Genomic DNA, 25,748 nt, shown 5'->3' with positions numbered 1-25,748 from the left:
GGTTGGCTTGCTCCTTCAGGGGATCCATGTTGCACTTCTGGACTCCCCTCCTCTACGCCCAGTTCCTCATTGCTTAAGAAGGAAGAGTCTTGAGAGTCCATGTATGGACTGGCTTGCTGCCAGCTTGGGGACTTTGGGAGGGACTTATGATGCAGTCCTCGCTTAGTGGCCATTCTGGAAACCGTTTTCTGAGTTGATCAATGTGGCGTCTGACAACTCATCCTCCCTCCAGGCCCACTTCGTAAGAAAGGGACCAGATGATTTGGTAATTTTACCAGGAACCCACAGATTCCCATGTCCATAGTTTCTGGCCCATACCCAATCGCCCACTTGCAGCCCCCTTGGGGGTTTTGGTTGAGAGGCTTCTGCTGCCACTCTATCTGGATGCAACCTGTCCAGTTTAGTGATCAGTCGCCTCCCCCAACAAAGTTCTGCAAGACTTTGGCCTGTAGTGGTGCAGGGCGTAGAATGTTGGCAGAGTAAAAAATCTGCCAGTCTGTGATGCCAGTCACCTGTTATGATGCGTTTGAGTGATTCCTTCGTGGTCCTCACCATTTGTTCAGCTTGACCATTAGAGGGCGGGTGAAAAGGGGCAGACGTTGCATGTCTCATAAGATTTGCTCTTAGGAAGGCCTGAAATTCAGCGGCAGTGAATTGGGCCCCATTGTCTGAAACTAAGACATCTGGCAACCCATGTGTGGCAAAGAGCTTTCTCAGCACCTGGATGGTCCTAGCAGTAGTCATGTTTGCAACTGGGATTACTTCCAGCCATTTGGAGTGGCTGTCCACCACTATGAGGAAGAGCTATCCCTGAAAGGGCCCAGTGTAGTCTATGTGAATTCTAGACCAGGGAGTGTGTGTTTCTTCCCACCTGTGAACCGGGGTGTGTGGCATCTCAGGCCTAGATTGCTTCCATGTATAACAACCATGTACCTGTGCCTCAATGTCCTTGTTAAGGCCAGACCACCAAAGGTAGCTTCTTGCTAAAGCTTTCATTCTGACAATGCCTGGATGGCCCTCATGTAATGACTGTAAAACCCTGTCTCTCAGTGAAGAGGGGATTATGACTCTGTTTCCCCATAGGATGCACCCCTTGTGAGCTGATAGCTCATGTCTTCTGACAAAATAACTTTGAAACTCAGAGCCTGGGCTTTTATATAACCACCCCGTGTGTACCCATGAAAGCACTCTACTAAGTGTTCTATCTGTAGCTGTTTCTGCGGCAATGTCCCCAGCATGGACGGGAAATTCTGGTAGGTCCTGAATGGACAGAATTCTGGCTGCAGGGGCCGGGTCTGGTTCCGTTAGTGGCAGTGGAAGTCTGCTGAGGCCATCAGCATGGCCTATTTCTTTACCAGGTTTGTAAACCAATTTAAATGTGTATGCAGATAAGAAAATAGACCATCTCAACATTCTTGGGGAAAGTATGGGGGGGGTTGTTTGTCCGTTGTGAAGAGTCCCAACAGTGGTTTGTGGTCTGTAAAGACCGTGAAGTCCCTGCCATATAAATAGTCATGGAATTTTTTTATTCCAGCTACAATGGCTAGGGTCTCTTTGTCAATTTGAGCGTAGTTACGCTCAGCAGAGGACAGTGTCCTTGAATAAAATGCAATAGGGACTTGTGTTCCATTCTTTTCTAAATGACTCAAGACTGCCCCCACCCCATACGGAGATGCATCACATACTAAACAGACTGGTTTAGACTCCCTAAAATGAGTTACAGTGGATTTAACTGACAATAGTGCCTTTAAGTCCTGGAAGCTTTTTTCATGAATGCTGGTCCATTTCCATGGAGCTTTCTTATCTAAGAGCCTGTGAAGAGGCTCTGCCAATGCAGCCTTGTTAGGCAGGAAGGCATGGTAGAAGTTGAGGAGGCCCAAGAATGCTTGTAGCTCTCCTTTGGATTTAGGACAAGGAGCCAATTGAATGGCCTTCACTTTGGATTCAGCAGGGTGAATACCGTTAGCATCAATTCGAAATCCCAGAAATTCAGTTGAAGAAACCCCAATACTACATTTACTCTTCTTTATTTTGAGGCCTGCTTCTCGAAGCTTCTGTAAGACATCCCTGAGCCTGCTGGCTAACATTTCTGTAGATTCTCCAGCAATAAGTACAACATCAAAATAAGGGCAAACACGCTGAATGCCTTTAAGTGTGCGTTCCATGATTCCCTGAAAAATGCCTGCAGCAACGCTAACTCCAAATTGTAAATGCTTTACTTTGAAAGCCCCACTGTGAGTCATGATCATCTGAGCCTTGGCTGTGGCCTCAGCTGTGGCCTCATCAACCGGCAGTTGCTGATAGGCCTGTGCTAAATCTAATTTAGCGAAAATAGTGCCCCCTTGCAAAGAAGCTAAAATGTGGTTCACAACTGGAACAGGGTAAGCATGTTGTTTAAGGGCTTTGTTAATTATACATTTATAGTCTGCACATATTCTAATTTCTCCATTGGCCTTAAGTGGAGTGTGTCACTGCGTTTGTTTTAAGTGTTTGTCAGTCCGCACGTCTCACTTTGTTTCTCTGCCAGCTGCATAGTAATCTTATCAATGTAACCAAGGTGATTGTCACATGTCCAGCCATGTTATGGTTTCATGCCTAGAACTGCTATTAACTGCGCATGTCTACAAAAGTTTTCTCACTTTACTTTTTCTTCTTCTCTTTATCTTCTGTCTGATGAGAGGATGTAGTCAGTTAGTTTTTTTTCCTTTCCATTTAAAGTTTTATATACAGTAGAATATGCCTTGCTTTTCTTTATTTTTACCTGATGTTTACCATGCGTCAAATGAACCACGGTTCATCACCCTCTGATAGAGAAGTATTGATTTATTTCCCTGGCAGAGTGACTATAGGAGTTTCCCACTCCCCACCATCAACTGGTTGTAAAACGCCCTGTTCTACAAGCTTGTCTATTTCTGAGTCAATTTTATGTTTGAGGGCAAAAGGGACCCTTCGAGGCTTAACCCTAATGGGAACTACGTTGGGATCTAGCTTGAAAGAGATAGGCGGGCCTGTGTATGTTCCTAGGGCTGAATCAAAAATGTCTGCAAAGTCCTCACAAACTGACAAAAGGTTTGTAGCTTGTGTCCGGTTGATACCAGTTATTTGAATGCCTAAAGCATCAAACCAATCGAGTCCTATGAGACTTGTTCTCTGGCCCCCTACTACTATGACATCCAGGTGTCCATAAAACACCTTAAATTTTATGGCCAAGATGGCTTCCCCCTTAACTTTGACTTGAGCATTTTGAAAGTCAGTTAAAATTATGTCAGAGGGCCTTAGCTTGGCCCATTTTCTATTGCGGCTGCACACGAAATTGAAGGTGTCCAGGGAAATAATGGAGACAGCAGAGCAAGAGTCCAGCTCCATTTTACAAGGAACTCCTTGTAGCTCTATCTGCAGTTTGAGTTTAGGTTTGAGGGGACGTCGGGCTCTGGCCTCTACAAAACCCCACACTAAATGGATCCTGGTCCCCAGTACCTCTCCTGGTTGGATCTTCCGACTGGTGTTTGGGTGGCCAGTCCCTCTGGCGAGCTCTGTAATCCGCTGCGATGTGGCCTGTTTTGCCGCAGGCCCTGCACGTGGCTGACCGGAATCTGCAATCAGCGTGTTGGTGGTTGCCGCTGCAACCTTTACATCTAGGTAAGAGAACTGCCTTGTAAGTGTTCTCTTGCTGTTTGGTGCTGCGGTGCTGTGCGTCGGGTTGCTTGTGAAGCTTGTTGACTTCAGGATCTTCTTCCACCGAAGATTCTTCGGAGCGTTTGGAGTCCTCGTGGTGGACCGTTTCTTCGTGCTTCGTTTTGGTGGGCTGGACTGTTTGGACTGCACTCCTGGCGGCTTCATCTGCCATTACTTCGTCTTGGGCTTCAATGAAGGTTAAATTTGGTCTGGCAAAAAGTCTTTGCTGGAGCGTTTGGTTCCGTAGGCCGCAGACGAGCCAGTCTCGCAGTCGTTCCTCTACATCAGAAAATTTACAGAGGCGTGTGGCCTGAAAGCCGCGATGTATTCTGACGCTGTTTCACCGGGTTGCTGCATTCGCTGTTCAAACTTGAAACGCCAAGCAATTACCGACATCTTCAGCTGGAAATGGTCTCCCAGCTTTTTCTTGAGGTCCGCGTAGGAAACTGACTCCAGTGGCATCGGGGTGAAGAGGTTTTCGGCCAGGTCGAATGTATCTGGGCCGCACACACAGAGCAGCATGGTGGCCTTCAGCCCATCTACTGCGACTTGGTTTGCCTGGAGGTAGTTTTCTACCTGGGACAAGTAGGAAGGCCATCCCCTCTGGATGCTTGACATTGAATTCACATAGTCTTCCAACGTTTGGCATTCTGTCTTCAGCTGGTTCCTGCGGTTTTTGATCCTGCTTCTCCAAGGCCCGTGGTCGCTAGCGTGGCTTGCTAGCCGACCGTGGGGGGGGGGAATGCCTTTTTCCTCCAGGTGTGAGCTGCCTCTCCCCTAGTGAACTTCAGCAGGATCCCACCTTCATTGCCAGTGTTGTGTAGTGAGTTCTTCGCGCAGGAAAGGAGACGAGGCAAGTGAGTTCAACAAAGCTCATGATTTATTGCTTGCAGGATCTGAACTGAGAATTGGGCTGCAGCTTGCAGCAATTTATAGCCTAGTCCCTAGGCGGCAGCCAATAGGTTTAAAGCAACCCATTGCCGCCTAGGGGCAGCCAATAGCAGCACTGGAGACCTGGAGTCTGGGTTGCTGGAGAGCCGTTAGCTGCTCCAGCTTACCACATGGTGTTACAATTGAGCCCAATACATAACAGGTGAAATCCAGATAATAAAGATATGTGATCTGTTTATAACTTGAAACATCATGGGTAATAGTGGTTATTCTTGGGATATTCTTCTGATAGAAGAGTTGAGACATACATTCAATTGAAGGGAATGTAGGATAGGATAGGAATTGGATAGGAATTAGAAAAGAAATGTCTATCACTCTATGGCTGATTAGAGTTTTCCCCTTTCCCCTTTCATAGCAGTTTCTCTAAATCATGATAGTAAGAACAGCTGTCCAAGGAGCTATATCAAAATATAAAATATTTAATATAGAAATATAAAATCCTAGCTCAGGCACTAAGGTTTTGACTATAGAGTATGACTAATTCAATCTTGCTAAAAATTCAGTGGGATTGCTTTGAAATTGTAGAACAACCCTTCCCCCCATTCTCAGCTTCAATTAAGGATACAGGATTATTTTGTTCACAACAGTCTATATTTTATATGAAAAATAGGATGGTTCAGTATTTGACCACTTGTAGAGTATGTGTGAAGAAGCAAACATTTGGGGAGAAATAATTCTTGGAACAACAGGTTATCAATATATGTAACCATAAGTTGTCCCTTTGCTATTCACAACTACCTTCCTAGCAAACTTTGTCATGGTTGTTTTGGTCAGCCCAAACTACTGTATAATGGGAGACTCCTAACCCAGCATGCATTCTGAACAGCTGAAGGATAGCAACCTCAAAGAAAGGTACAAAGAAAGTGGAAAATAAAAATAGAAAGAAACTGCTTAAATGTTTTCCACCTACACTGACACATTAACACTTGGGCTACAACTGGTTAAGTGCATTTTAGTCAGCCAGCACTGGTAAACAAACATAAACTGGAATCCCCTCAGAATAAGGGAAAAAATCTTTTATCACAATACTGCAACCCATGCCAGACCCTTCATAAAATCCATACATAGGAAAAGATCTAAGATAAACACATCCCTCAGAGCAAAGAATAACCTTCCTTTTCAGACTTCACAAGTCCCAGGATGGGAACACCTCAAGTTACACATCTGATATGCCTCAAGATTAAAGTTCATTATTACTATAAATACCACCACACTTAGCGTTCTAACTTTGTAACCTACCTTCAACTGCTGAACTCCATGTTAATCTATTTATTTATTTATTCATTTATTGAATTTCTATACCGCCCTTCTCCCGAAGGACTCAGGGCGGTGTACAGGGCAATAAAAGCATTACATACAAAAGTTAAAATAAAATTAAATTAATTAAGCCTTAACAATAAATAATTAAAAAATACCCCAACCCCTTAAACCAAGCCAGCCTGTTCAAATAAATAGGTTTTCATGCTCTCCCCCTGGGGGCCGCAAGCCGACACTCTCTGACCGATGGCACCCTGAGGAGGCCCTCTCTGTGGGAGCGCACAGGACGAAGGGAAGATGACGCCGGCAGCAGGTGCTCCCGTAAGTAATTCGGACCCATGCCATTTAGGGCTTTATAGGTAATCACCAGCACCTTGAATCTCACCCGGAGGGCAACTGGAAGCCAATGCAGCTCACGGAGAAGAGGCGTTACATGGGAGTATCGGGAGACCCCCATCACAAATCTGTTGAATAAAGCTACCTTCCTTTTCAAGAAGCTGCCCAATGTATTATTTGTGACCCACCTCAAGTTTGAACCCAGAACTTTTCTTCCAGAAAGATCAAGGATGTCTTTACTATTACAACTATTACAGTAACTTTTCTATACTATACCTAGTGGTATTTAGGCCTTGTTTAGGGCTTAGGCCCAATTAGAGCTAACACATTTTCTGTGATCCAGAACTGCCTCTTTTGCATACCATCACTTAATTTGCATTAATGGTTAAGAAAAGCAATTGAAATACCTGGCTCTCCTTAACTCATATAGCATGTACTACTGCCAAGACAAGAGGAACAGATCTGGAAACTATGCAGACTGTGCGCATAGTAGGTTAAAACTACCAGCCAGCCTGCAGAATTCAATATGTGCCTCCAGGACCTTAGATCACCCTTTTCAATGGTATAGCATTGCTGTATTTCCCTCACTTTGCTCAATCATAATTGAGCAAATAATAATATTTCTGATATACCAGTTCACATTTCTGGGCAGTGGTATTCATTGGAAGACCCAGGAAAGATAATTTGCTAGGTAACAAATTCATCTTTTCCATATTTTAACAATCCAAGAGAGAAAGAATCTGTTCATACAAACTTTAGCAATGTTCTCCTTTGTAAGAGTGGGAGCTCCTTCTTGTCTTAAAAAGCAAAGGGGACAATTGGTTGTACAAATTGGCTTGTTGGTCTTCCCCACTCCTATTTCTGGCTAGGTTAAGATAATATCCTTACCCTGTTCACCTTCCAAAGTTTTCAGGGTTATTTTTTCCCCCCTCAAGGGAAGATAGCAAATAGGAATTCAGATCATAAAACTGATGCGGTTGTTGTTCTTCAACAACTGAAAAGAACTTTAATGGCAGTAAGAACCTACATTAATGTTCTAATTAGCAATGTTTACTGCCCTTCTGAGTCTGTACAGAATGGTACACAGAAAGCATCTTAACTCAAGTTTCTAATCGATTTTGTAAAACAGCTTAGAACATAAATAATTATAACAGGAGAGAAGATCATGAGCTCTGATTTGATTGGAAAAGAAATGGTGGTTTTGGATCTGAGAAACAAGTGATATGTAAAGGCATCATACAGAATATGTGACTGACAGAGACGTTTCTTTGCGGTTAAGATTTGATTTAACAATAGAAGTCAAATCCAAAGACAAAAAAGAGTGTATACAAGAAAATTGTATATAAGCAAAATTTATGGAAAGTTATATTTTTACCCACTGAGGCCACAGGTAAATTAATCTTGTTGCAGTACTTCTCTTGATTTTATGAAAACAAAAATAATCCCGAAAAGGATTAGCTTTCAGATAAACTTTTATATCTGACAGGCTCAATATATGAATTTCATTTTCTGTTCTCTTTCAAGATTTTTTCAATTAAAATTATTTTAAATTTTTTATAATCAAACAGTTGTATAGGCCTACCGCCCAAAAAACCCTCAAAACCTGCTACTTGCAGAAAAATAGCTTCTCTATAAATCATGTAGAAAATTGATTTATCTGAGTATATTATCACCTGTCTTGGAGTAGCAGTAGTGGGCAGAAGATGTACTAGAATAACCTGACGTCTTACAATTGTCATAATGGAACAGTAGTACAAAAACTTCTGATTGCCTCCGAGTTAAATCAGTTTCTGAACTGAATGGATTTTCTTTTATATGGGAACATCCACAAGGACAATTCTGCCTTGCAATGGCTAAACTTGGTCTTTTGATTGCGTTTCATTCATGCTGGACAGGATCATTTCTTTTCATTTTGACAGAAAAGCTTCCACGTACACTCTTCCAGGATGGAATAAATATAATGACTTAGGATTAAAATTAATTGTTTCATGAAGCTAAATTTAATATCATTTAAGGCCTGCATGTGGTAAAACTTGAAAAAATATTCCTGGTGAATACATAGCTAATAAATCTGAACAATTGGTTCTAAGTACAAAAATGTTTCTTGTCGTGTCCTTGTCACGTCCTTGAAGTTTACTACCAAAATAAAACTGGGTTTAATAGAAATAATTCCTTTAATTATTATAAACATGGCAATCATAAGAGTACAATTCTTGACTACCAATATTTGCTTTCCATGAAGGAGGTCCTTTGGTATTAGCTTACTTTAAGACTCTTCTTTTGAGAAATGTTCTTCTTGCCAAATACCCTGTTTTCACTATAGCCACTCAGAGTTCATGAATGTTGTGTTATCAAGGTTCTTAGTTGCTTGAAGTGCCACAATTCTGCGAGTTTTATTCTATGCACTGTTTCCTTTCCTATGCACTAAAGCCTTCAGCAGCGAATGGTGTTTATGAGAAAACTGGTTTAGGCAGTATTTCTCGTTCATGAACATGTCACTGGAATCAGGATCATTTCAAGCTCTTTATTTTTTAATTGCAGCAGCTGAACACCAGAACAATTCAATCAGTCCATAGAATAAAAGACACCTGTATTTATTTTAAAATGTATTGAATTTATTTATCTATGTACTTTTCTTTTTACAGTACTTGGGTTTAATACAGACATGAGTTTTCAAACATATCCGGGATCTCTCACTTCATTCTTCTAAGCTCTTGGATACAAATTTTCCAGAAGTTGTGATATTTGGGTCATATGGTCATTCTAGTGCAGAAACCATTTCTATGCTTCATGCAGAGTCAGTTTTGTGTACGTGCCTGTATAGGCATGAGACAACTGAGTGTTATGTGAATTTTTTTTATTGAGAAGTACCGTAAACTTTCTTTCCAAAAATACCACATAAGACAGCTGTCTTATTGCTAAACATTGATGCTATTAATATACGAGATGAAAGATTTGAACCAGTTATTTGCAATTAATTTTACATGCAACAGGTTTTTTTATTTGTTTTTTTTCTTTTTTAAAAAATCTTTACAGTATAAATGGAGATCCCTTTGGTTTATTTAAAGAGAGTTGTTCAGAAATACTGCTTCTCTGTTACAGAGAAGAGTGAAATATACTCTCTTAGCATCTCCTGCAAGATACAAGGAACATCACTTTTCTTTGCTCAGCTGGGAATTTATCCCCTGAAACCTGGTTTGAGCCTGAGAATTGAGGCTGAGAAAATTTGCTCTTTTCATGACCTATTGGGCCACGCTGACTATAGTACATCATATAGAGACAGGAGACAATACCCTAGATATTTAAACACTCATTTGGATTTTTAGAAGACAAAAGTTTTCAAACACTTATTCTGAAAGTTTGAAAGAAATCAGTCCTACTGGACAGTGAGATTAAATGCGTGCTATCTTAAGCTGTCAGGAAAAAAAGAGATACAATGGTCTTTCTACACTAATTAGTCTGTGACCTGTGTTAGCTTTCAGGTTCTCAAAATAAAATACAGTCTAGCTTAAAAAAAGAATTAGGTCCTCATTTCTGGTTTTAATAATGAATGGGTAATAGCAACGTTTAGAATGATATGTTCTTAAAAGAGATATAATGTTGTTCCATGGGCCAGGCATGTTTTTACTGAAAAGGAATCTAAGCAATGCTCATAGACCCTAGTCATAGTCCAGAAAGCCTAGGGATTTCAAGTATTCAAGACTTAGCACTTCCTTGGTCCACGGCTTCTGACACTAAAGATACGAGCAAATGAAAACAACAGAGTAAATTCTCTCAGTCCATTTGCTAACACAGACATGTCAAACACAAGGCCCGGGGGCCGGATCCGGCCCGCGAAGTGCTTTCATGTGGCCCGCGAAGCCATCCTGGAAACAGTGAGGGAACGGCCCCCGCTGCCTTGGCCCAGAGACCCTCCTTCTGCCAGAGACCCTCAGATCTGTCCCACTCCTGCCCAGGACCCCATAGGCACCCTTGATGCGAACGATGTAGAGCTGGCCACGCCCACCCAGTAGGCCATACGCACTCTAGCCACGCCCACCCAGTAGGCCACGCCCACCCAGGCCACACCCACCCGGCCCCCTGAGGGCAACCGCAATGCTGATGCAGCCCTCCATGAAATTGAGTTTGACACCCCTGTGCTAACACCTAACTAGCTCATAAGAATCTGTGTCCTGCTGAGACTGCCAACAAATGGATACAGATTCACACATATACTTCCTTACAAATAGCAGAGATCTAAGCCAAGGTTGACAAATGCTCAAATGTCTCTTAATTATTTGAACCCAGCTTTAATATAATGACCCCTCATACAAGATGAAAGGGAGCATTTGAACTGAAAAGGATGATGGTGGCAGAGCAATTGCTTCAGTCTTGAGGAAACATAACTGCTAGACTTCTTCTGTGGCTATGAAATGAGAAGTGCTGCATTGTAATAGGAATCTTTCCCCAGGAAGCTCAAACAAAACTTCTTGTGGTTAGAAATATCATCTGGATTTGTAAGTTAACATTTTTTTTAAAAGTAAGAAATATCTTCTTTAAGGAGGAGACTTGAATATTCCACTCCTTTCTCATTTCACAGACTGTGTTTATACGGGTAAAGTCTTTCACAGGAAAGATGAATACACCCAATCCTTCCAATGTGCATTGCTGCATAGTAGAGAATACAGGCGAAAAGGACAGTTGTGCTATTTACAGACATGTCAAACACAAGGCCCGGGGGCCGGATCCGGCCCACAAAGTGGTTTCATGCGGCCCGCGAAGCCACCCTGGAAACAGTGAGGGAACGGCCCCCACTGCCTTGGCCCTGCCCCAGAGACCCTCCTTCTGCCAGAGACCCTCAGATCTGTCCCACTCCTGCCCAGGCCCCCATAGGCCCCCTTGATGCGAACGATGTAGAGCTGGCCACGCCCACCCAGTAGGCCACACCCACCCAGGCCACACCCACCTGGCCCCCTGAGGGAAACCGCAATGCTGATGCGGCCCTCAATGAAATTGAGTTTGACACCCCTGTGCTATTAGATCAAAACACCAAAAGGGATGAAAAAAATAAAACCTAAATTCTACAGGCCACATTGGAAGTCACCATTTTGTCAATTATTGTTCAGAAAAATAGCCCCACCGTATTAATTCGATTACATATTCCTAGACAAAATGGCTAGCTTATTGACAGCAGTTAGTTTAACAGAGAAGGGCCTGAAATAAACTGGAACCTACTTTATAGAAATTGTTAAAATTTTCTTCTCTAAAAGTAGAGAGAACCACTGACAGAGAATTCAGCCTGGTTTTGCACATGCCAATGCATCTATAATGGGACTGCAGCTAAATTAGATTTGTTATGAATATTCCAAGGTCTTTTGCTTCTCATTATGATGTTCAGATAAATTTTACCACTATAAAATATCTGGGGTTCAACAACATACATTATTATTTAATCTGGAGGAACTGACTTCAATTTATCTCAACAAGGAGCTTTACACGGCAGAAGTAATGTGATTCTGTTTGTTGAAAATTGCCTTGATGAAATACTTTATGGCAGGCATGTCAAACTCGCAACGTCACATGACGTCGCGCAATGTATTGCGACTTTCCCCCCATTGCCGGCAATGGGGTGGGCATGGTTTCGGCATGTTGCATCTGGCCCATGGGCCAGGAGTTTGACATGCCTGCTTTATGGCATCGTGGAACCTCCTCATTTCTCTTAGCTCTGTCATATGTTAAAAGTTAGAAAAAGCCTACTTTTCAGATGCTTCACGTGTAGAGAAGCTTCTATTGGCTTGGCAACTGCTGGAGACAATGAAAACGTCTTGCAAAGCTAAATGCTTGCTTCATTCAAACTTTTATGGAACAAAAGTTCCATCAAAGATTTGAATAGCTCTACTATATAGATCATAGAGAAATAATGGCACTTTTTTGGCAAAACATAGTCTTGAACAATTATAAGGAAAGAGATGGAACACTGATGCTCTACCCAAAACCAGATCATCTATGTATACAAAGACAGCACCTGAAAGACAATGCCAGGCTAAAATGACTTACTGATACAGCATCTGTTGATGGTTCATGTGGAATAGAGATATCCAATCAGACAAAATCATTCCGGGATAGTTCCACACACAATTTTTAAAGCATTTCTTGCAGAGCTTAATGCAGTACTATTGAGAAAATGTTCACTAGACATAACAGCAACATAAAACATTTCAGGTGTTCCCTACCCTTGGGATGAGGTATTTCATCACAATTTCTTTGCCTCTCTCTCCCAATTTTTCATCTGGAAGTATTTCATATTCTGCCTAGAAAAAAAATGCAAAATGATAAATTGTGCTTGTATTTTGCACATACATAAATATGAATGTTCATGTATTCATATACTCTATAAAATGTTCATATACTTTTTCCGTGGTTGTAAATATAAACCACATAGCATAAACATAGTGGTAGTAATTTTTTTTTACAAACCCCTGTATTTCTTTACTCCTCATGATGCATGGAGATGTATACTGTATGAGGAAGGACTGTCATAATAATAAATACACTTTTCACTGTTTTAAATTTAAATCTGTGGCATCTCTGTATTAGAAGGATCAGGTAGCTTGCACTATGAAAATCTCTACCTGATCAGACATGCAATCCCAAAATATTCTTCAGTTTTAAAAGACAAATGTCTGCTGAAATTTTGGAGAAAATGTAGCTAGACAGAAGAAAGCTACTGTGTGCAGAATTATTAGGCAAATGAGTATTTTGACCGCATCATCAATTTCATGCATATTTTCCACTTCTAAGCTTTATAAACTTGAATGCATAGTGGATATAAACATATCAGGTGATGTGTATTTGTGTAATGAGGGAGGGTGTGGCCTAAGGAGATCAGTCTTTCAGAGGGATGCACCACTCTTGAAATTGCTATGATACTGAGGCATGATCACAGAACCATCAAACGTTTTGTTGCAAATACTCAACAGAATCGCAAGAAAAGTGTTGAGAAAAAAAGATGCACATTAATTGCTAAGGATTTGAGAAGAATCAAACATGAAGCTACCAGGTACCCATTATCCTCCAGTGCCGTCATATTCCAGAACTGCAATCTACCTGGAGTGCCCAGAAGGACAAGGTGTTCAGTGCTCAGAGACATGGCCAAGGTAAGGAAGGCTGAAACCTGACCACCACTGAACAAGACATATACCTAAGTTGAAATGGCAAAACTGGCCCAAGAAAGATTTTTCAAAGATTTTATGGATGAGATGAGAGTGACTCTTGACAGACCAGATGGATGGGCCCGTGGTTGGATCAGTAATGGGCACAGAGCTCCACTTCGACTCAGACGCCAGCAAGGTGGAGGTGGGGTACTGATATGGGGTGGCATTATTGAAGATAAGCTAGTTGGACATTTTCAGGTTGAAGATGGACTCAAAATCAACTCCCAGCCTTCCTCACCTTGGCCATGTCTCTGAGCACTGAACACCTTGTACTTCTGGGCAGTTCTGAAATATGACAGCACTGAAAGATAGTGGGTTCCTAGTAGCTTCATGTTTGATTCTTCTCAAATCTTTGGCAGTTAATGTGCATCTTTTTTTTCTCTCAACACATTTATTGTGACCTTGTTGACTATTTGCAACAAAACATTTGATAGTTCTATGGTCATGCCCCATTATCTTAGGCAATTTCAAGAGTGGTGCATCCCTCTGAAAGACCTTTTACAATTTTTGACTTTTCAGAGTGAGTTAAATCTCTTTTTTGACCAATTTTGCCTGAGGAAAAGAAGCTGCTTAAAAATTATGCATACCTTAATTTCCTTAGGCCACAGACGCCTTCATTACCCAAATACACATCACCTGATATGCTTATATCCACTATGCATTCAAGTTTATACAGCTTGGGGCTGGAAAATATGAATGAAAATGATACATTCCTATTTGCCTAATAATTGTGCATATAGTGTAGAAATGAAGACCCAACTTGAGACTTCTCAAACTAGACAGGACCCACATTAAAGGGGAATCATAGTTTACCATATCTTATCTGCATAGGTTCATTTGTGAGTGTATTTATATGTTAATATTTAATTTAGTTAAAATGATGTAGTAGTTATATTTTCAGTTTAAACATAGTTATAATTCCATGGATGTATGAAAACAGGACATTGGATCCCAGATAAATGCCAAGCCAATTAATGTCAGACAATAAACTTTGGCCCTGCAAAAATGTTCTTTTTATATATCTTCAATGTGGTATGACATAATTTAATAAATCATATTTGATAATGAGTTGTTTGAAATGGCAAACCAGCACTTTTAGCAATCTAATGCTTTTGTGGGTAGAGATTTTACCACCTATGAAGGATGCTACAGACCTATTTTAAAAAGGGCAGCTCATTATTTGAAGGCATCCTCTTTTGAAAAGCTGTCCAAAGTCTCATTTAAAAAGTGTATGTTAAAAGGAATAGCAGAAGTCTTTAAACTGTTCTTTAAATTACTATATTTTAAATAACTAAATACATCTAAATGCAAATTTGACAACTTTGCCCTACAGAATTCATGCTGAATCATCTTTATGAGAATAATTTCTGCTTTTAGGAAATGTGGTAGCATTTGTTATTAAATTTACCAATGGCTGATTTGAAATTAAGACATGTTTAAGAGAAAAATATTCAGAACAATGAAGATTTGTAAATATGGAGAAAATTGTTTTAAAAATATTATTTCCCTCCTCTATCTCTGGATCCATCTAACTAAATACATCTAAATGCAAATTTGACAACTTTGCCCTACAGAATTCTTACTGAATCATCTTTATGAGAATAATTTCTGCTTTTAGGAAATGTGGTAGCATTTGTTATTAAATTTACCAATGGCTGATTTGAAATTAAGACATGTTTAAGAGAAAAATATTCAGAACAATGAAGATTTGTAAATATGGAGAAAATTGTTTTAAAAATATTATTCCCCTCCTCTATCTCTGGATCCACACATTCCTTTTCTACAGCCTTCCAAAAATTATTGATCCAAAAGTCCATCCTCTAACTTGGTGTCCTCCAGATGTTCAGGACATAATGTTGTTGTTGTTGTTAGTTGCAAAGTCGTGTATGACCCATTGCAACCCCATGGACAACATTCCTCCAGGCCTTCCTGTCCTCTACCATCTTCTGGAGTCCATTTAAGCTCACACCTACTGCTTCAGTGACTCCATCTAGCCACATCATTCTCTGTCGTCCCTTTCTTCTTTTGCCCTCAATCTTTCCCAGCATTAGGCTCTTCTCCAATGAGTCCTTCCTTCTCATTAGGTGGCCAAAGTATTTGAGTTTCAACTTCAGGTTCTGGCCTTCTAAAGAGCAGTCAGGGTTGATCTCCTCTAGGACTGACTGGTTTGATCGCCTTGCAGTCCAAGGGACTTGCAGGAGTCTTCTCCAGCACCATAGTTCAAAGGCCTCAATTCTTTGGCACTCAGCCTTTCTTATTGTCCAACTTTCACAGCCATACATTGCAGTTGGGAAAACCATGGCCTTGACTATACACACTTTTGTTGGCAAGGTGATGTCTCTGCTTTTTATTATTCTGTCTAGATTTGTCATAGCTTTCCTCCCCAGGAGCAAGTGTCTTTTAATTTCTTGGCTGCAGTCTCCATCTGCGGTGATCTTGGAGCATAGGAAAATAAAATCTGTCACTACCTCCATTTCTTCCCCATCTATTTGCCAGGAATTGAGACGCCGGATGCCATGATCTTGGTTTTCTTAATGTTGAGTTTCAAGCCCACTTTTGCACTCTCCTTCTTCACCCCAGTTCATCATAGTGGTATCCAAATCAAACCACTGTGATACCAAATGGATGACAATGATGTAATCTCAGAAATTCCACAATTAAGTATTAGCATCAGGATATCTTATTCAGGTATGGAAATTGTGACATTTGCGTGATTATGTCTGTGTGAACGTGCTATTCTTTGTCCATCTTCCCAACAGACACATTTCATCTTCCAGGCATTACTGATCTTACTATCTAGGAATGAACAAACATCTCTGGAATTATAATGTTAAAACAGAATTCTAAAGATGTTGGTTTTTCATCTTTGTAAATTAGGACATTCCACAGTTGATGAAATTAATGTAATTAATCAGCGAGGGTCTAGGATCCTCCCTGCTTCTTCAAAGAGGAAATACACACTTTGTGTTCAAATTTGAAGCCGTTTCTGTCATCAGATCACAAGGACAAAGGGACTGGGACAACCCTTCTGAAACAGCCTCTTCAAAGTGATTTGATGAAGGGTACTTTGTGTGCACAAATGCACACACTACTCTTTTAAATACTTTACTTAGCTTCTTTAAAATGCATAGCACTTCCAGAAATAAGTCAATACTGAAATGAAATTATTCCTCCTCCATTGGACCATTCATGTTTACGAAAAAATGCATTCATGTGAAAAACATGCAGGGGAATTGGATTTCTGATTTTGCCAAAGAGAAGTCTCATGACCACCTGCACAGTTGATGGTCTGCACAAAGTCCTTAGAAGATCACATCCCCTTCATTTCAGACCATGAAAATGTTCTTGGTGGCAGAGTAAAACTGTTTCTACATTCTCAAGAGCATTTAAGTCCATTGCACTTTTTTTTAATATCACCTCAAAAATGGACCTATGATGAACCAGCCACACTTATCATAATACTATCTCAGAATATTTTAGAAATCAGCAATACAATTACATTTCCCTTATTAAATAGCCACTGTGAAATAAACTTTCGTACTGCAAAATAAGCATGCTTTAGATAAGAAATACACTGACTGTTAAAATAGACGTGGCTACAGCTTTTCCAATCCTGTTAAATGCAAGAGGATGAAGCAATTAAATACCCATAAACTCAGTACAAAGAGATTTGCAGCGTTCTTTCATAAAATTTCTTGTCCATTTAGATTTTATCAGATCACAGGTCATGTTGCCTCTTCAAAGCACCAACAGACAAGAATGTTTATAGCATCTTAATGATGCTTTTTCCATCATTCCACCATTATTCACCCTTTGGAACACATTTCAGAGATTAAAAAATCATATGCATAAAATAATTATTTCAAAAAAGCTTAGAAAATCTGGAGACTTATCTCAACCGGCACAATTCATGACTGCTACAAAGAGAATAGCACACGGCAAAAAGCCCGAAGTCCTGCTGATATACAAAATATTTTTAATCTAAAGAAGAAATATTTCTGCTTTAGCTTCTATGCATTTCTATACATAGAGGATAGAACAGCAGTCCTTGACTTAATTCAACACAATTCTGCTCCTAACCATTATGGCTCAACATGTTTGCATTTGCCACATTTTCTATTTGTTTATCACTTGAAAAGATATACTACTTTAGAAAAAAATCAATAGTTTCATCTAATAATTGCTTAATTATTATTATTTCTTTTAGATTTTTTTAAAGTCCACCTTTATTATTTTTATAAATAACCCAAACTGGCAAGCACATCTATTACTCCTTGCTCCTCCTATATTCTCCGCAACAATCACCTTGTGAAGTGAGTAGGCTGAATGAGAGTGACTGGCCTAAGTCACTCAGCTGGCTTTTATACCTAAGATGGGAGTAATTAATCCTTAAAACTATAAAGGAGTAAATTCACCCACTTGGTAAAGGGCATATGTTCAGACATTTTGTAGTCTTCACAGCAAAATATGGCAGACCCCATCAAAATTTCCCCTCAGGTCCAACCCATTTTGGCTGAGGAACTCCCATAACATGTTATGTAACTCTGCCTTATTGTCTTTTCTTCCAGATGATTAAAAAAATAACAACCCACAAGGGTTTATGTTATATAAGCTGCCTTCAAAAGGTTGTTTCATGTGGCTTATCACTCAATACCCAGAGGTTTTATGAACAAATAAAAGCTATCACTAAAAAACCAAAATAGAAACATTCTGCAATAGTCCTCTTCCCCAATTCCTCCCAAAGCAGAAGTATTTCATTAAAAAAAAATGGGGGGGGAGAAGAGAGGAAGCTGCCAAAATGTTCTTTACCTAACTGCAGTAAATATTGGTGGTTTTTTTTGTTTTTTTGTATTTTTGCAGGATCTGATCTGAGTCTGGTCACCAGGACCAGAGTTTTAGTCTTCCAAGCTTTCTGACTCCTGCTACAGCCCAACCTCAGCTAAGGATGGAAGACAAAAACTCTGGTCCCAGTGACCGACTCAGACTGGATCCTGCTACATTATCCTGGGACAAGTATATCTGCTTTCATTCATTATTCTTTTTCTTTGAAAATAATAACTTTGCCATTACTTGTGGTGGTAGCAGCAAAGGGCCTATGAACAGCCTGAGCTCTCTCATTGCCATTTGATCTCTCTACTGCAGACATGTCAAACACAAGGTCCGGGGGCCGGATCCGGCCCACGAAGTGGTTTCATGTGGCCCGCGAAGCCATCCTGGAAACAGTGAGGGAATGGCCCCCACTGCCTTGGCCCTGGCCCAGAGACCCTCCTTCTGCCAGAGACCCTGTCCCACTCCTGCTCAGGCCCCCATAGGCACCCTTGATGCGAACGCTGTAGAGCTGGCCACGCCCACCCAGTAGGCCATATGCACTCTAGCCATGCCCACCCAGTAGGCCACGCCCACCCAGGCCTTACCCACCCGGCCCCCTGAGGGCAACCGCAGTGCTGATGCGGCCCTCAATGAAATAGTTTGACACCCCTGCTCTACTGTGATGCTTCCTAGTGCCACGGTGTCCTTTTGAGAGAGTTAATGCTCTAATGCAGTGTATGTGTGTGTGTGCATGTGTGTTACTTTATAACTCATAAACACAGGTATTAGAGAATGCTGGGATTTCTAGAATGCTAGGATTTCCTGACAGTCTCCTATCCAAGTCCACCTGGGCTTATTTATTCTGAGGCTGTTTCAGATTCATCAGGTGTTGCCATATACAGTATCTCGAGAACCTAGCAATGCTCTTATCTAAATCTAAGGTCAAACTACCCTCAACTTATGTTATGGTTCCCGTATCTCAAAACAGAATAATGTGATAATGAAAAGAAGTAAATAAAAAAAAAGGTTACCCAAAATGTTTAGAGGAGCTTCTCTACGTAGAAAGAGCGTAACTGATATTCTCAGTTTGAAATAAAGTAGGGGAAAATAAACGAGACACATGGAAAATATGATGGGGGGGGGGAATATCTTACAAAGCTGTAAGTCAGTATTTCTTTATCCAGTACATAAACTATGGCTTTTTCATCTATCAGATAGGGTGATGGTTACAATTTTAAATGACTTGAATTAGGGGCTGGATAAATAGAGAGAATATTGGGCTACAACTACTGGGGGCCATATACTACCTCCTGAACACAGTCAGCATATACTGAATAGCAGCTGCTATGAAGGGCAGTGGAAAAGGACACATCTGCTGGGCTACTGGGTGACATAGAATATTCTTACAAGACTCTTTGGGTTTATCATGCAGGGTCCTTCTTATGATCTAGGGCAGGGGTCTTCAAACTCGGCCCTTTTATGACTCGTGGACTTCAACTCCCAGCATTCCTCAGCCAGCATGCCTGGCTGAGGAATGCTGGGAGTTGAAGTCCACGAGTCATAAAAGGGCCGAGTTTGAAGACCCCTGATCTAGGGTCTGAAAAGCTTGTCAATGTCTTAGGCACTTTTGAACTTTAACTATTTTTTTCTTTGACATGTATAAATCTGTATACAAGTAGTCCTTGACTTAAGACCACAACTGATACCAGAATTCCCATTAAGTGAGTCGTGTCGGATTTTACAGCTTTTTTTTGCCATGGTTGTTAAGCGAATCATTGCAGTTGTTATGTGAATCATCGAGGACATCTAGCTTGCCCCATTGACTGACTGCTGGAAGCTGGCTGGTAAAGTTGCATATATGTGCCGGTTGCCACGAGCCTGAATTTTGATCATGTGATCTTGGGGAATGTGGTGAGGGTTGTAACCTAGGACCAGTTGCAAGTCATTTTTTTCAGTGCTGTTGCCATTTTGATCACCAAACAAATCATTGTAAGTCAAGGACTACCATATAAGTGGGAACCAAGAGCAGTGAACCTGACCTTTTATTTTTAGATAACTCCATTTCACCATTATAACTATCTTTATCAAACATACACAGTCTAGGATTAAGGGAAATTTTAGGACCTAAAATGGAGAGAGCTCCAATAGCCAAGAGACTGCTTGGCAGGTAGATATGATATATCGGTAGTACAGCAAACGGTGTTGTCCTTGGAATGGGAAGATGTAACGGTCTTCTGACTGTCTGAGTAACGGTGATATTAATACTCGCAATAGAATGAAGGAATAGTGATGTTTATATACTGCTGCATGTAAGTTCTCAATATGTTTCACATACGCTAGTGTTTTTCAACCATGCAACTTTAAGATGGGTGGGCAGAAGTCTACCCAACTTAATCCAATAGTTGCTGCTATTTCAGTAGTCCAACAAACTGTAAGGCGTTTATCTTTAAGAGAGTGACTCAACTAAATAGACTGAGACTTGCCTAAGGCTACCAACTAAATTCACGGAACAGCTAATCCATAGGAGACTTCTGGTTTGTACTCTCTGAATCCTACATTTATTTCTTGAGTAAATTCTACTGTGTTTAGTGGTCTAGTTTGCTCCAAGACTGAGCGTGCATAGAACCAAAGTTTCAATCACTGTCCCAAAGGTAACACTATAGAGGTACATATCAGCCAAATTATCCATAGTTATTAAAGAACATTATTACTCAGTGACCAGTCGTTGAAACATTACAAAAATATTTGCTTTTCAATTGGTTTTGAATTCTGCTGAATTATTTTGATTTGCTTTCTCCACTATGCATGCTATGTTAAATAGCTCCAATTTTAAATTTATAAGGTGCAAGTATAACATAAGGGACAGGGTGGCTCAGTGTGGTTAGGATGCTGAGCTTGTCGATCAGATGGTCAGCAGTTTGGTGGGTCGAATCCTGAGCGCCGCGTAACAGAGTGAGCACCTGTTACTCGTCCCAGCTTCTGCCAACCTAGCAGTTCGAAAGCACGTAAAAATGCAAGTAGAAAAATAGGGACCACTACGGTGGGAAAGTAACAGCGTTCCGTGCGCCTTTGGCATCTAGTCATGCTGGCCACATGACCACAGAGACATCTTCGGACAAGCGCTGGCTCTTCAGCTTTGAAACAGAGATAAGCACCGGCCCCTAGAGTCGGAAACGACTAGCACGCATGTGCGGGGGAACCTTTACCTTTACCTATAACATCTTAGCCTCCTAAGGACCGGATGTAACTAAACTTTTGACCACAGGGGATGGTCAAAAGAATAAAATGGTCATCACAACAGTGCAATCAAATCTCTGCCTGTTTTTATGTGCATCACACTGTTATGGTTGGTTTTTTTTCACCACACCTGAAGCCATTCATGATATAACTATTTCTAATGGAGGTGTCCCCAGCCCTCGGTCCATGGACCAGCACCGGTCTGCGGCATGCCAGAAGCTGGGCCATGCAAACAAGTGAACACCCATCCACAGGAAACAGGTAGCACATGAAACCAAGCCCGCTCCAGCCCGCGGAACAACCTCTCTCCACGGAACCGGTCCCTGGTGCCCAAAAGGTTGGGGGCCTCTGCTCTAATATAACATATTTATTTATTACATTTTTATGCCACCCATCACATTGTTAAAGTGACTCTGGGCATCTTACAATATAATAAAAAGGTAACAAAGGTAATGCAAAATGATTAAAATTAAGAGGATTAAATAGGAAACTAAAAAAAAGGATGGGCAATACAGGAATGGTGATCTTCTCCCTACCCCATAAGTCACCCCCCCCAAGTGTAGAATGCCTCCATTGAGGCCCAGTACAGCTGGCAGAACCAAATTTTTAAGCTCCTCCAGAAGGCCAAAAGTGTGGAGACCAACGTCATCTCAAGGGGGGCATATTCTCTTGAACCCCACCAGCTGAAATTCTTTGCCAGATGGGATTCAAAGTAGATCTCTGCTGCTGGAGCAAGTGGGACTGGCTAGTCCCACTGGGGTGAGATGGCTCCTCAGTTGTATATTGAATATGGAGGACTAAAGGCTTTAACAGAAATTAAATCAATAAGTGCAATATATACATTGCTGATACGTATTCAGACACAAGTAAACAAAAAAACAGAAATACGCATGTATACAAGCCTGGAGATAGAGGAGAAAGTTTAACAGTGGAACTACAAAAGTTATGGAGGTACAATCTATGAAAGAACAAAAAATGAAAGAAATCTTTGGACCTGCACAGAAAGGCCCACAAGATACAATCAACTCCTGAAGCATTGAGAAAAAACAACTTACCACCGAATCAAGGAACTTAATGCAGCACTGCAGCTCCAGGCGAGTCTCGCAGAACTGCCGAAAGAGAAGTCTTCCTATTGGTTGCTTGTCACATAAACTGTAATAATCTCTCTCTGGAGGAAATAAGAAGAGAAGGCGGCAAAGTGAAACACTGGGAGGCTAGGTGTATGATTTTTTTTAACCTTAAAAAAAATTAAACCTGGTATGAACGCTGCAGATTTAAAAACTCATAAAGATAAGTCATAGAAGTCAGAATTTTTCAGAGATCATACCCTGGATGCAGAGAAATTAGTATGGGATTTAAACAACATTCCAAGACTTTTGATTTGATTTGATTTTTTTGCATTTTTGGAAAAATGCATGTTTTTGGCTCCTACAGTTGCAAAGATAGGCTTAAAAGTGTGAAGACAAAACCTGTTGAAATCTAAGAAACAAGACAGGAAAGCTATCTCAGGAGGGTTTCCAATAGTCAGAAAACGTCGGAGTCCTTTATAGCTACTTGCAACAGTACAGTGCATTATACCTTCTAAATGCTTTCCCAGCATCTGCTAATGCGTGTAGTACAGGTAGTCCTTGACTTACAACAGTTCATTTAGTGGTCACTTCAAAGTTACAATGGCACTGAAAAATATGACTTATGACCGTTTTTCACAGTTACAAAACCTTTGGAACATCCCCATGGTCATGTAATCAAAACTCAGATGCTTGTCGACTGGTTCATATTTATGACGATTGGTGTATCCTGGGGTCAAGTGATCACCTTTTGCGATCTTCTGGCAAGCAAAGTCAATAGGGAAGCCAGATTTTTTTTTTTAAATTCCATTTATATCCCGCCCTTCTCCAAAGACTCAGGGCGGCTTACAAGCTTAGCAGTAGCCTTCATTCTATGTATATGCCTGCTTATTAGGGCTTTCACACACACCCCAAGCGGCATTATTACAAAGTCAGCTTAATTGCCCCCAACAATCTGGGTCCTCATTTTACCTACCTCGGAAGGATGGAAGGCTGAGTCAACCTTGAGCCTGGTGGGATGCGAACCTGCACTAATTGCAGGCAGCTGGTGTTACTTAAGGAGGCATTTGCCCACTGCTCCACCAAGGCTCTCCACCAAGATTCACTTAACAACCAGGTTACTGACTTAACAACTATATATAGTGATTTTCTGCTTTTTTTCCTAGAAAGAAACTCGACATTAGGGTGAGATTACACGGACACATTTGTTTTAACATCTAAAAGTGATCCATGTTTAGTGAATAGTTGGTTCTGAATCCTTGCAGTGAGCATAGCTCAGCATACTGATATTGGCACTTCTGTATCACTGCAATTCTCAGCTTCCATGTTGAAACTTCACTAGCCTTTAAAATAATGCTGCCAGTTTTAAGTATTTCATGAACGGAGACTGGAGTTAAGAAAGTGCAACAACAATGGTCTAGAAGTATTTAGAACACAGTTGCAGATGTCCTGGGAAATCTGGATGCAGGAGGAGAAAAAGAAAAACAGTGTATCATGAAAACACCACTGTAAGACTTGTAAAAGACCCTCTTTTACCGGTCTACTATAGAGAGCGTCCTCTCGTATGGTATTGTGGTTTGGTATGCTGGTCTGACAGCCGCGGATAGGAAAGTATTACAGAGGGTAGTGAGCACAGCACAAGACATTGTGGGCTGTCTCCTGACACCACTGGATGACATCGCCAGGGCTCTCTGCCTTGGAAGAGTGAGGAAGATTCTCAGGGATGACTCACACCCTGGACGGTATCTCTTTACTCTCCTACCATCCGGTAGGAGATATAGGAATATAGCCAGCCGTACCAACAGGCTGAAAAATAGCTTTTATCCATGGGCTGTTAGGCTTTTAAAAGGGACATAATCTTATGCAGAATTGACTTGGGAGGCCGGTGTGTGGTGTAGTTGGTTCACATGGTGTGGTGGGATGGAGAGTTTGTTGTCACTGTGTGTTGGGGGAAGAGAGCACGGGGGGAGGCTTAGCTAATCTCAATGTACACATGTTGTATTTTGACAATAAAGGTTTATTTATTTATTTATTCATTGGTTGCCGCCTAGAGGCCAACTGTATAAATAGCAGCATAGCACCTATTCATTTGCTTCTGTTATGTTCTGACTCTCAATAAACCTTGTTGCTGTTTGTTGCTGTTTGTACAACTTGACATATGCTACTGCAGCATCTGGACTCTAATAACAGAATACTCCAGTGGGCATTGTTCTATTTTGATAGCAAGTGCCCCTCACTTCTACACCCCTTAAAAAAAAGTACTGTAGCCTTTTAAAAAAGTGTCCTGAATTTCTTCATGTTCAAAGGGGCTTCTGGTAACTGTAATGACAGCAAGCCTGAAAAAAAGGCACACTAAAAATAAATTGGGATAAATGCAAAAACATGCATTCTAAATTATCAAATCCTTGGCAACATTTAATATATGAGAACAGAATGAACTTGATGGCAATCTTTTTTTTTTTTTTTACAAATCCGTAATTCCTGCTGTCTTTTAAGAAGCAGGAGGATCTCGACAGACTTGAACACTGGGCGCTATCTAACCAAATGAAATTCAATGGTGAAAAAAGCAAGGTTCTACATTTAAGGCAGGAAAAATCAAATGCACAGGTATAGTATAGGGGGTACCTTGCTCAATAGCAGTAACTGTGAGAGGGATCTTAGAGTCCTAGTAGACAATCACTTCAATATGAGCCAGCAGTGTGCTGCAGCTGCCAAAAAAGCCAACACAGTGCTAGGCTGCATTAACAGAGGGATAGAATCAAGATCACGTGAAGTACTAATACCACTTTACAATGCTTTGGTAAGGCCACACCTGGAATACTGCATCCAGTTTTGGTCACCACGATGTAAAAAAGATGTCGAGACTCTATAAAGGGTACAGAGAAGAGCAACAAAGATGATTGGGGGACTGGAGGCTAAAACATATAGGGAACAATTGCTGGAATTGGGTATGTGTAGTTTAATGTAGAGAAGGGTGAGGGGTGACATGATAGCAGTGTTCCAATATCTCAGGGGCTGCCACAAAGAGGAGGGAGTCAAGCTATTCTCCAAAGCCCCAGAAAGCAGGACAAGAAACAATGAATGGAAACTAATCAAGGAGAGAAGCAACCTAGAACTAAGGAGAAACTTCCTGACAGTTAGAACAATTAACCAGTGGAACAACCTGCCCCCAGAAGTGGTGAATGCTCCAACACTGGAAGTTTTTAAGAAGAGACTGGACAGC

At 41.0% G+C, this 25,748-nt stretch overlaps 1 protein-coding gene across 1 annotated transcript in view; it reads right to left on the bottom strand.

Moving 5' to 3' along the window:
- Nucleotides 1-25,748, bottom strand: part of GRK5 (G protein-coupled receptor kinase 5) — a 208,847-nt gene that overhangs the window by 57,342 nt on the left and 125,757 nt on the right. The window contains exons 5-6 of the mRNA XM_083363682.1: nt 22,514-22,626; nt 12,432-12,509 (exon numbers count right to left, since the gene is read on the bottom strand). Of these exons, the coding sequence (XP_083219808.1) occupies nt 12,432-12,509; nt 22,514-22,626 (191 nt within the window). The remainder of the gene's footprint in view (nt 1-12,431; nt 12,510-22,513; nt 22,627-25,748) is intronic.

The sequence above is a fragment of the Vipera ursinii genome, assembly GCF_947247035.1.
Source record: "Vipera ursinii genome assembly, chromosome: 5".
Classification (NCBI taxonomy): domain Eukaryota; kingdom Metazoa; phylum Chordata; class Lepidosauria; order Squamata; family Viperidae; genus Vipera; species Vipera ursinii.
This window is presented reverse-complemented; position numbering and strand designations above follow the sequence as displayed.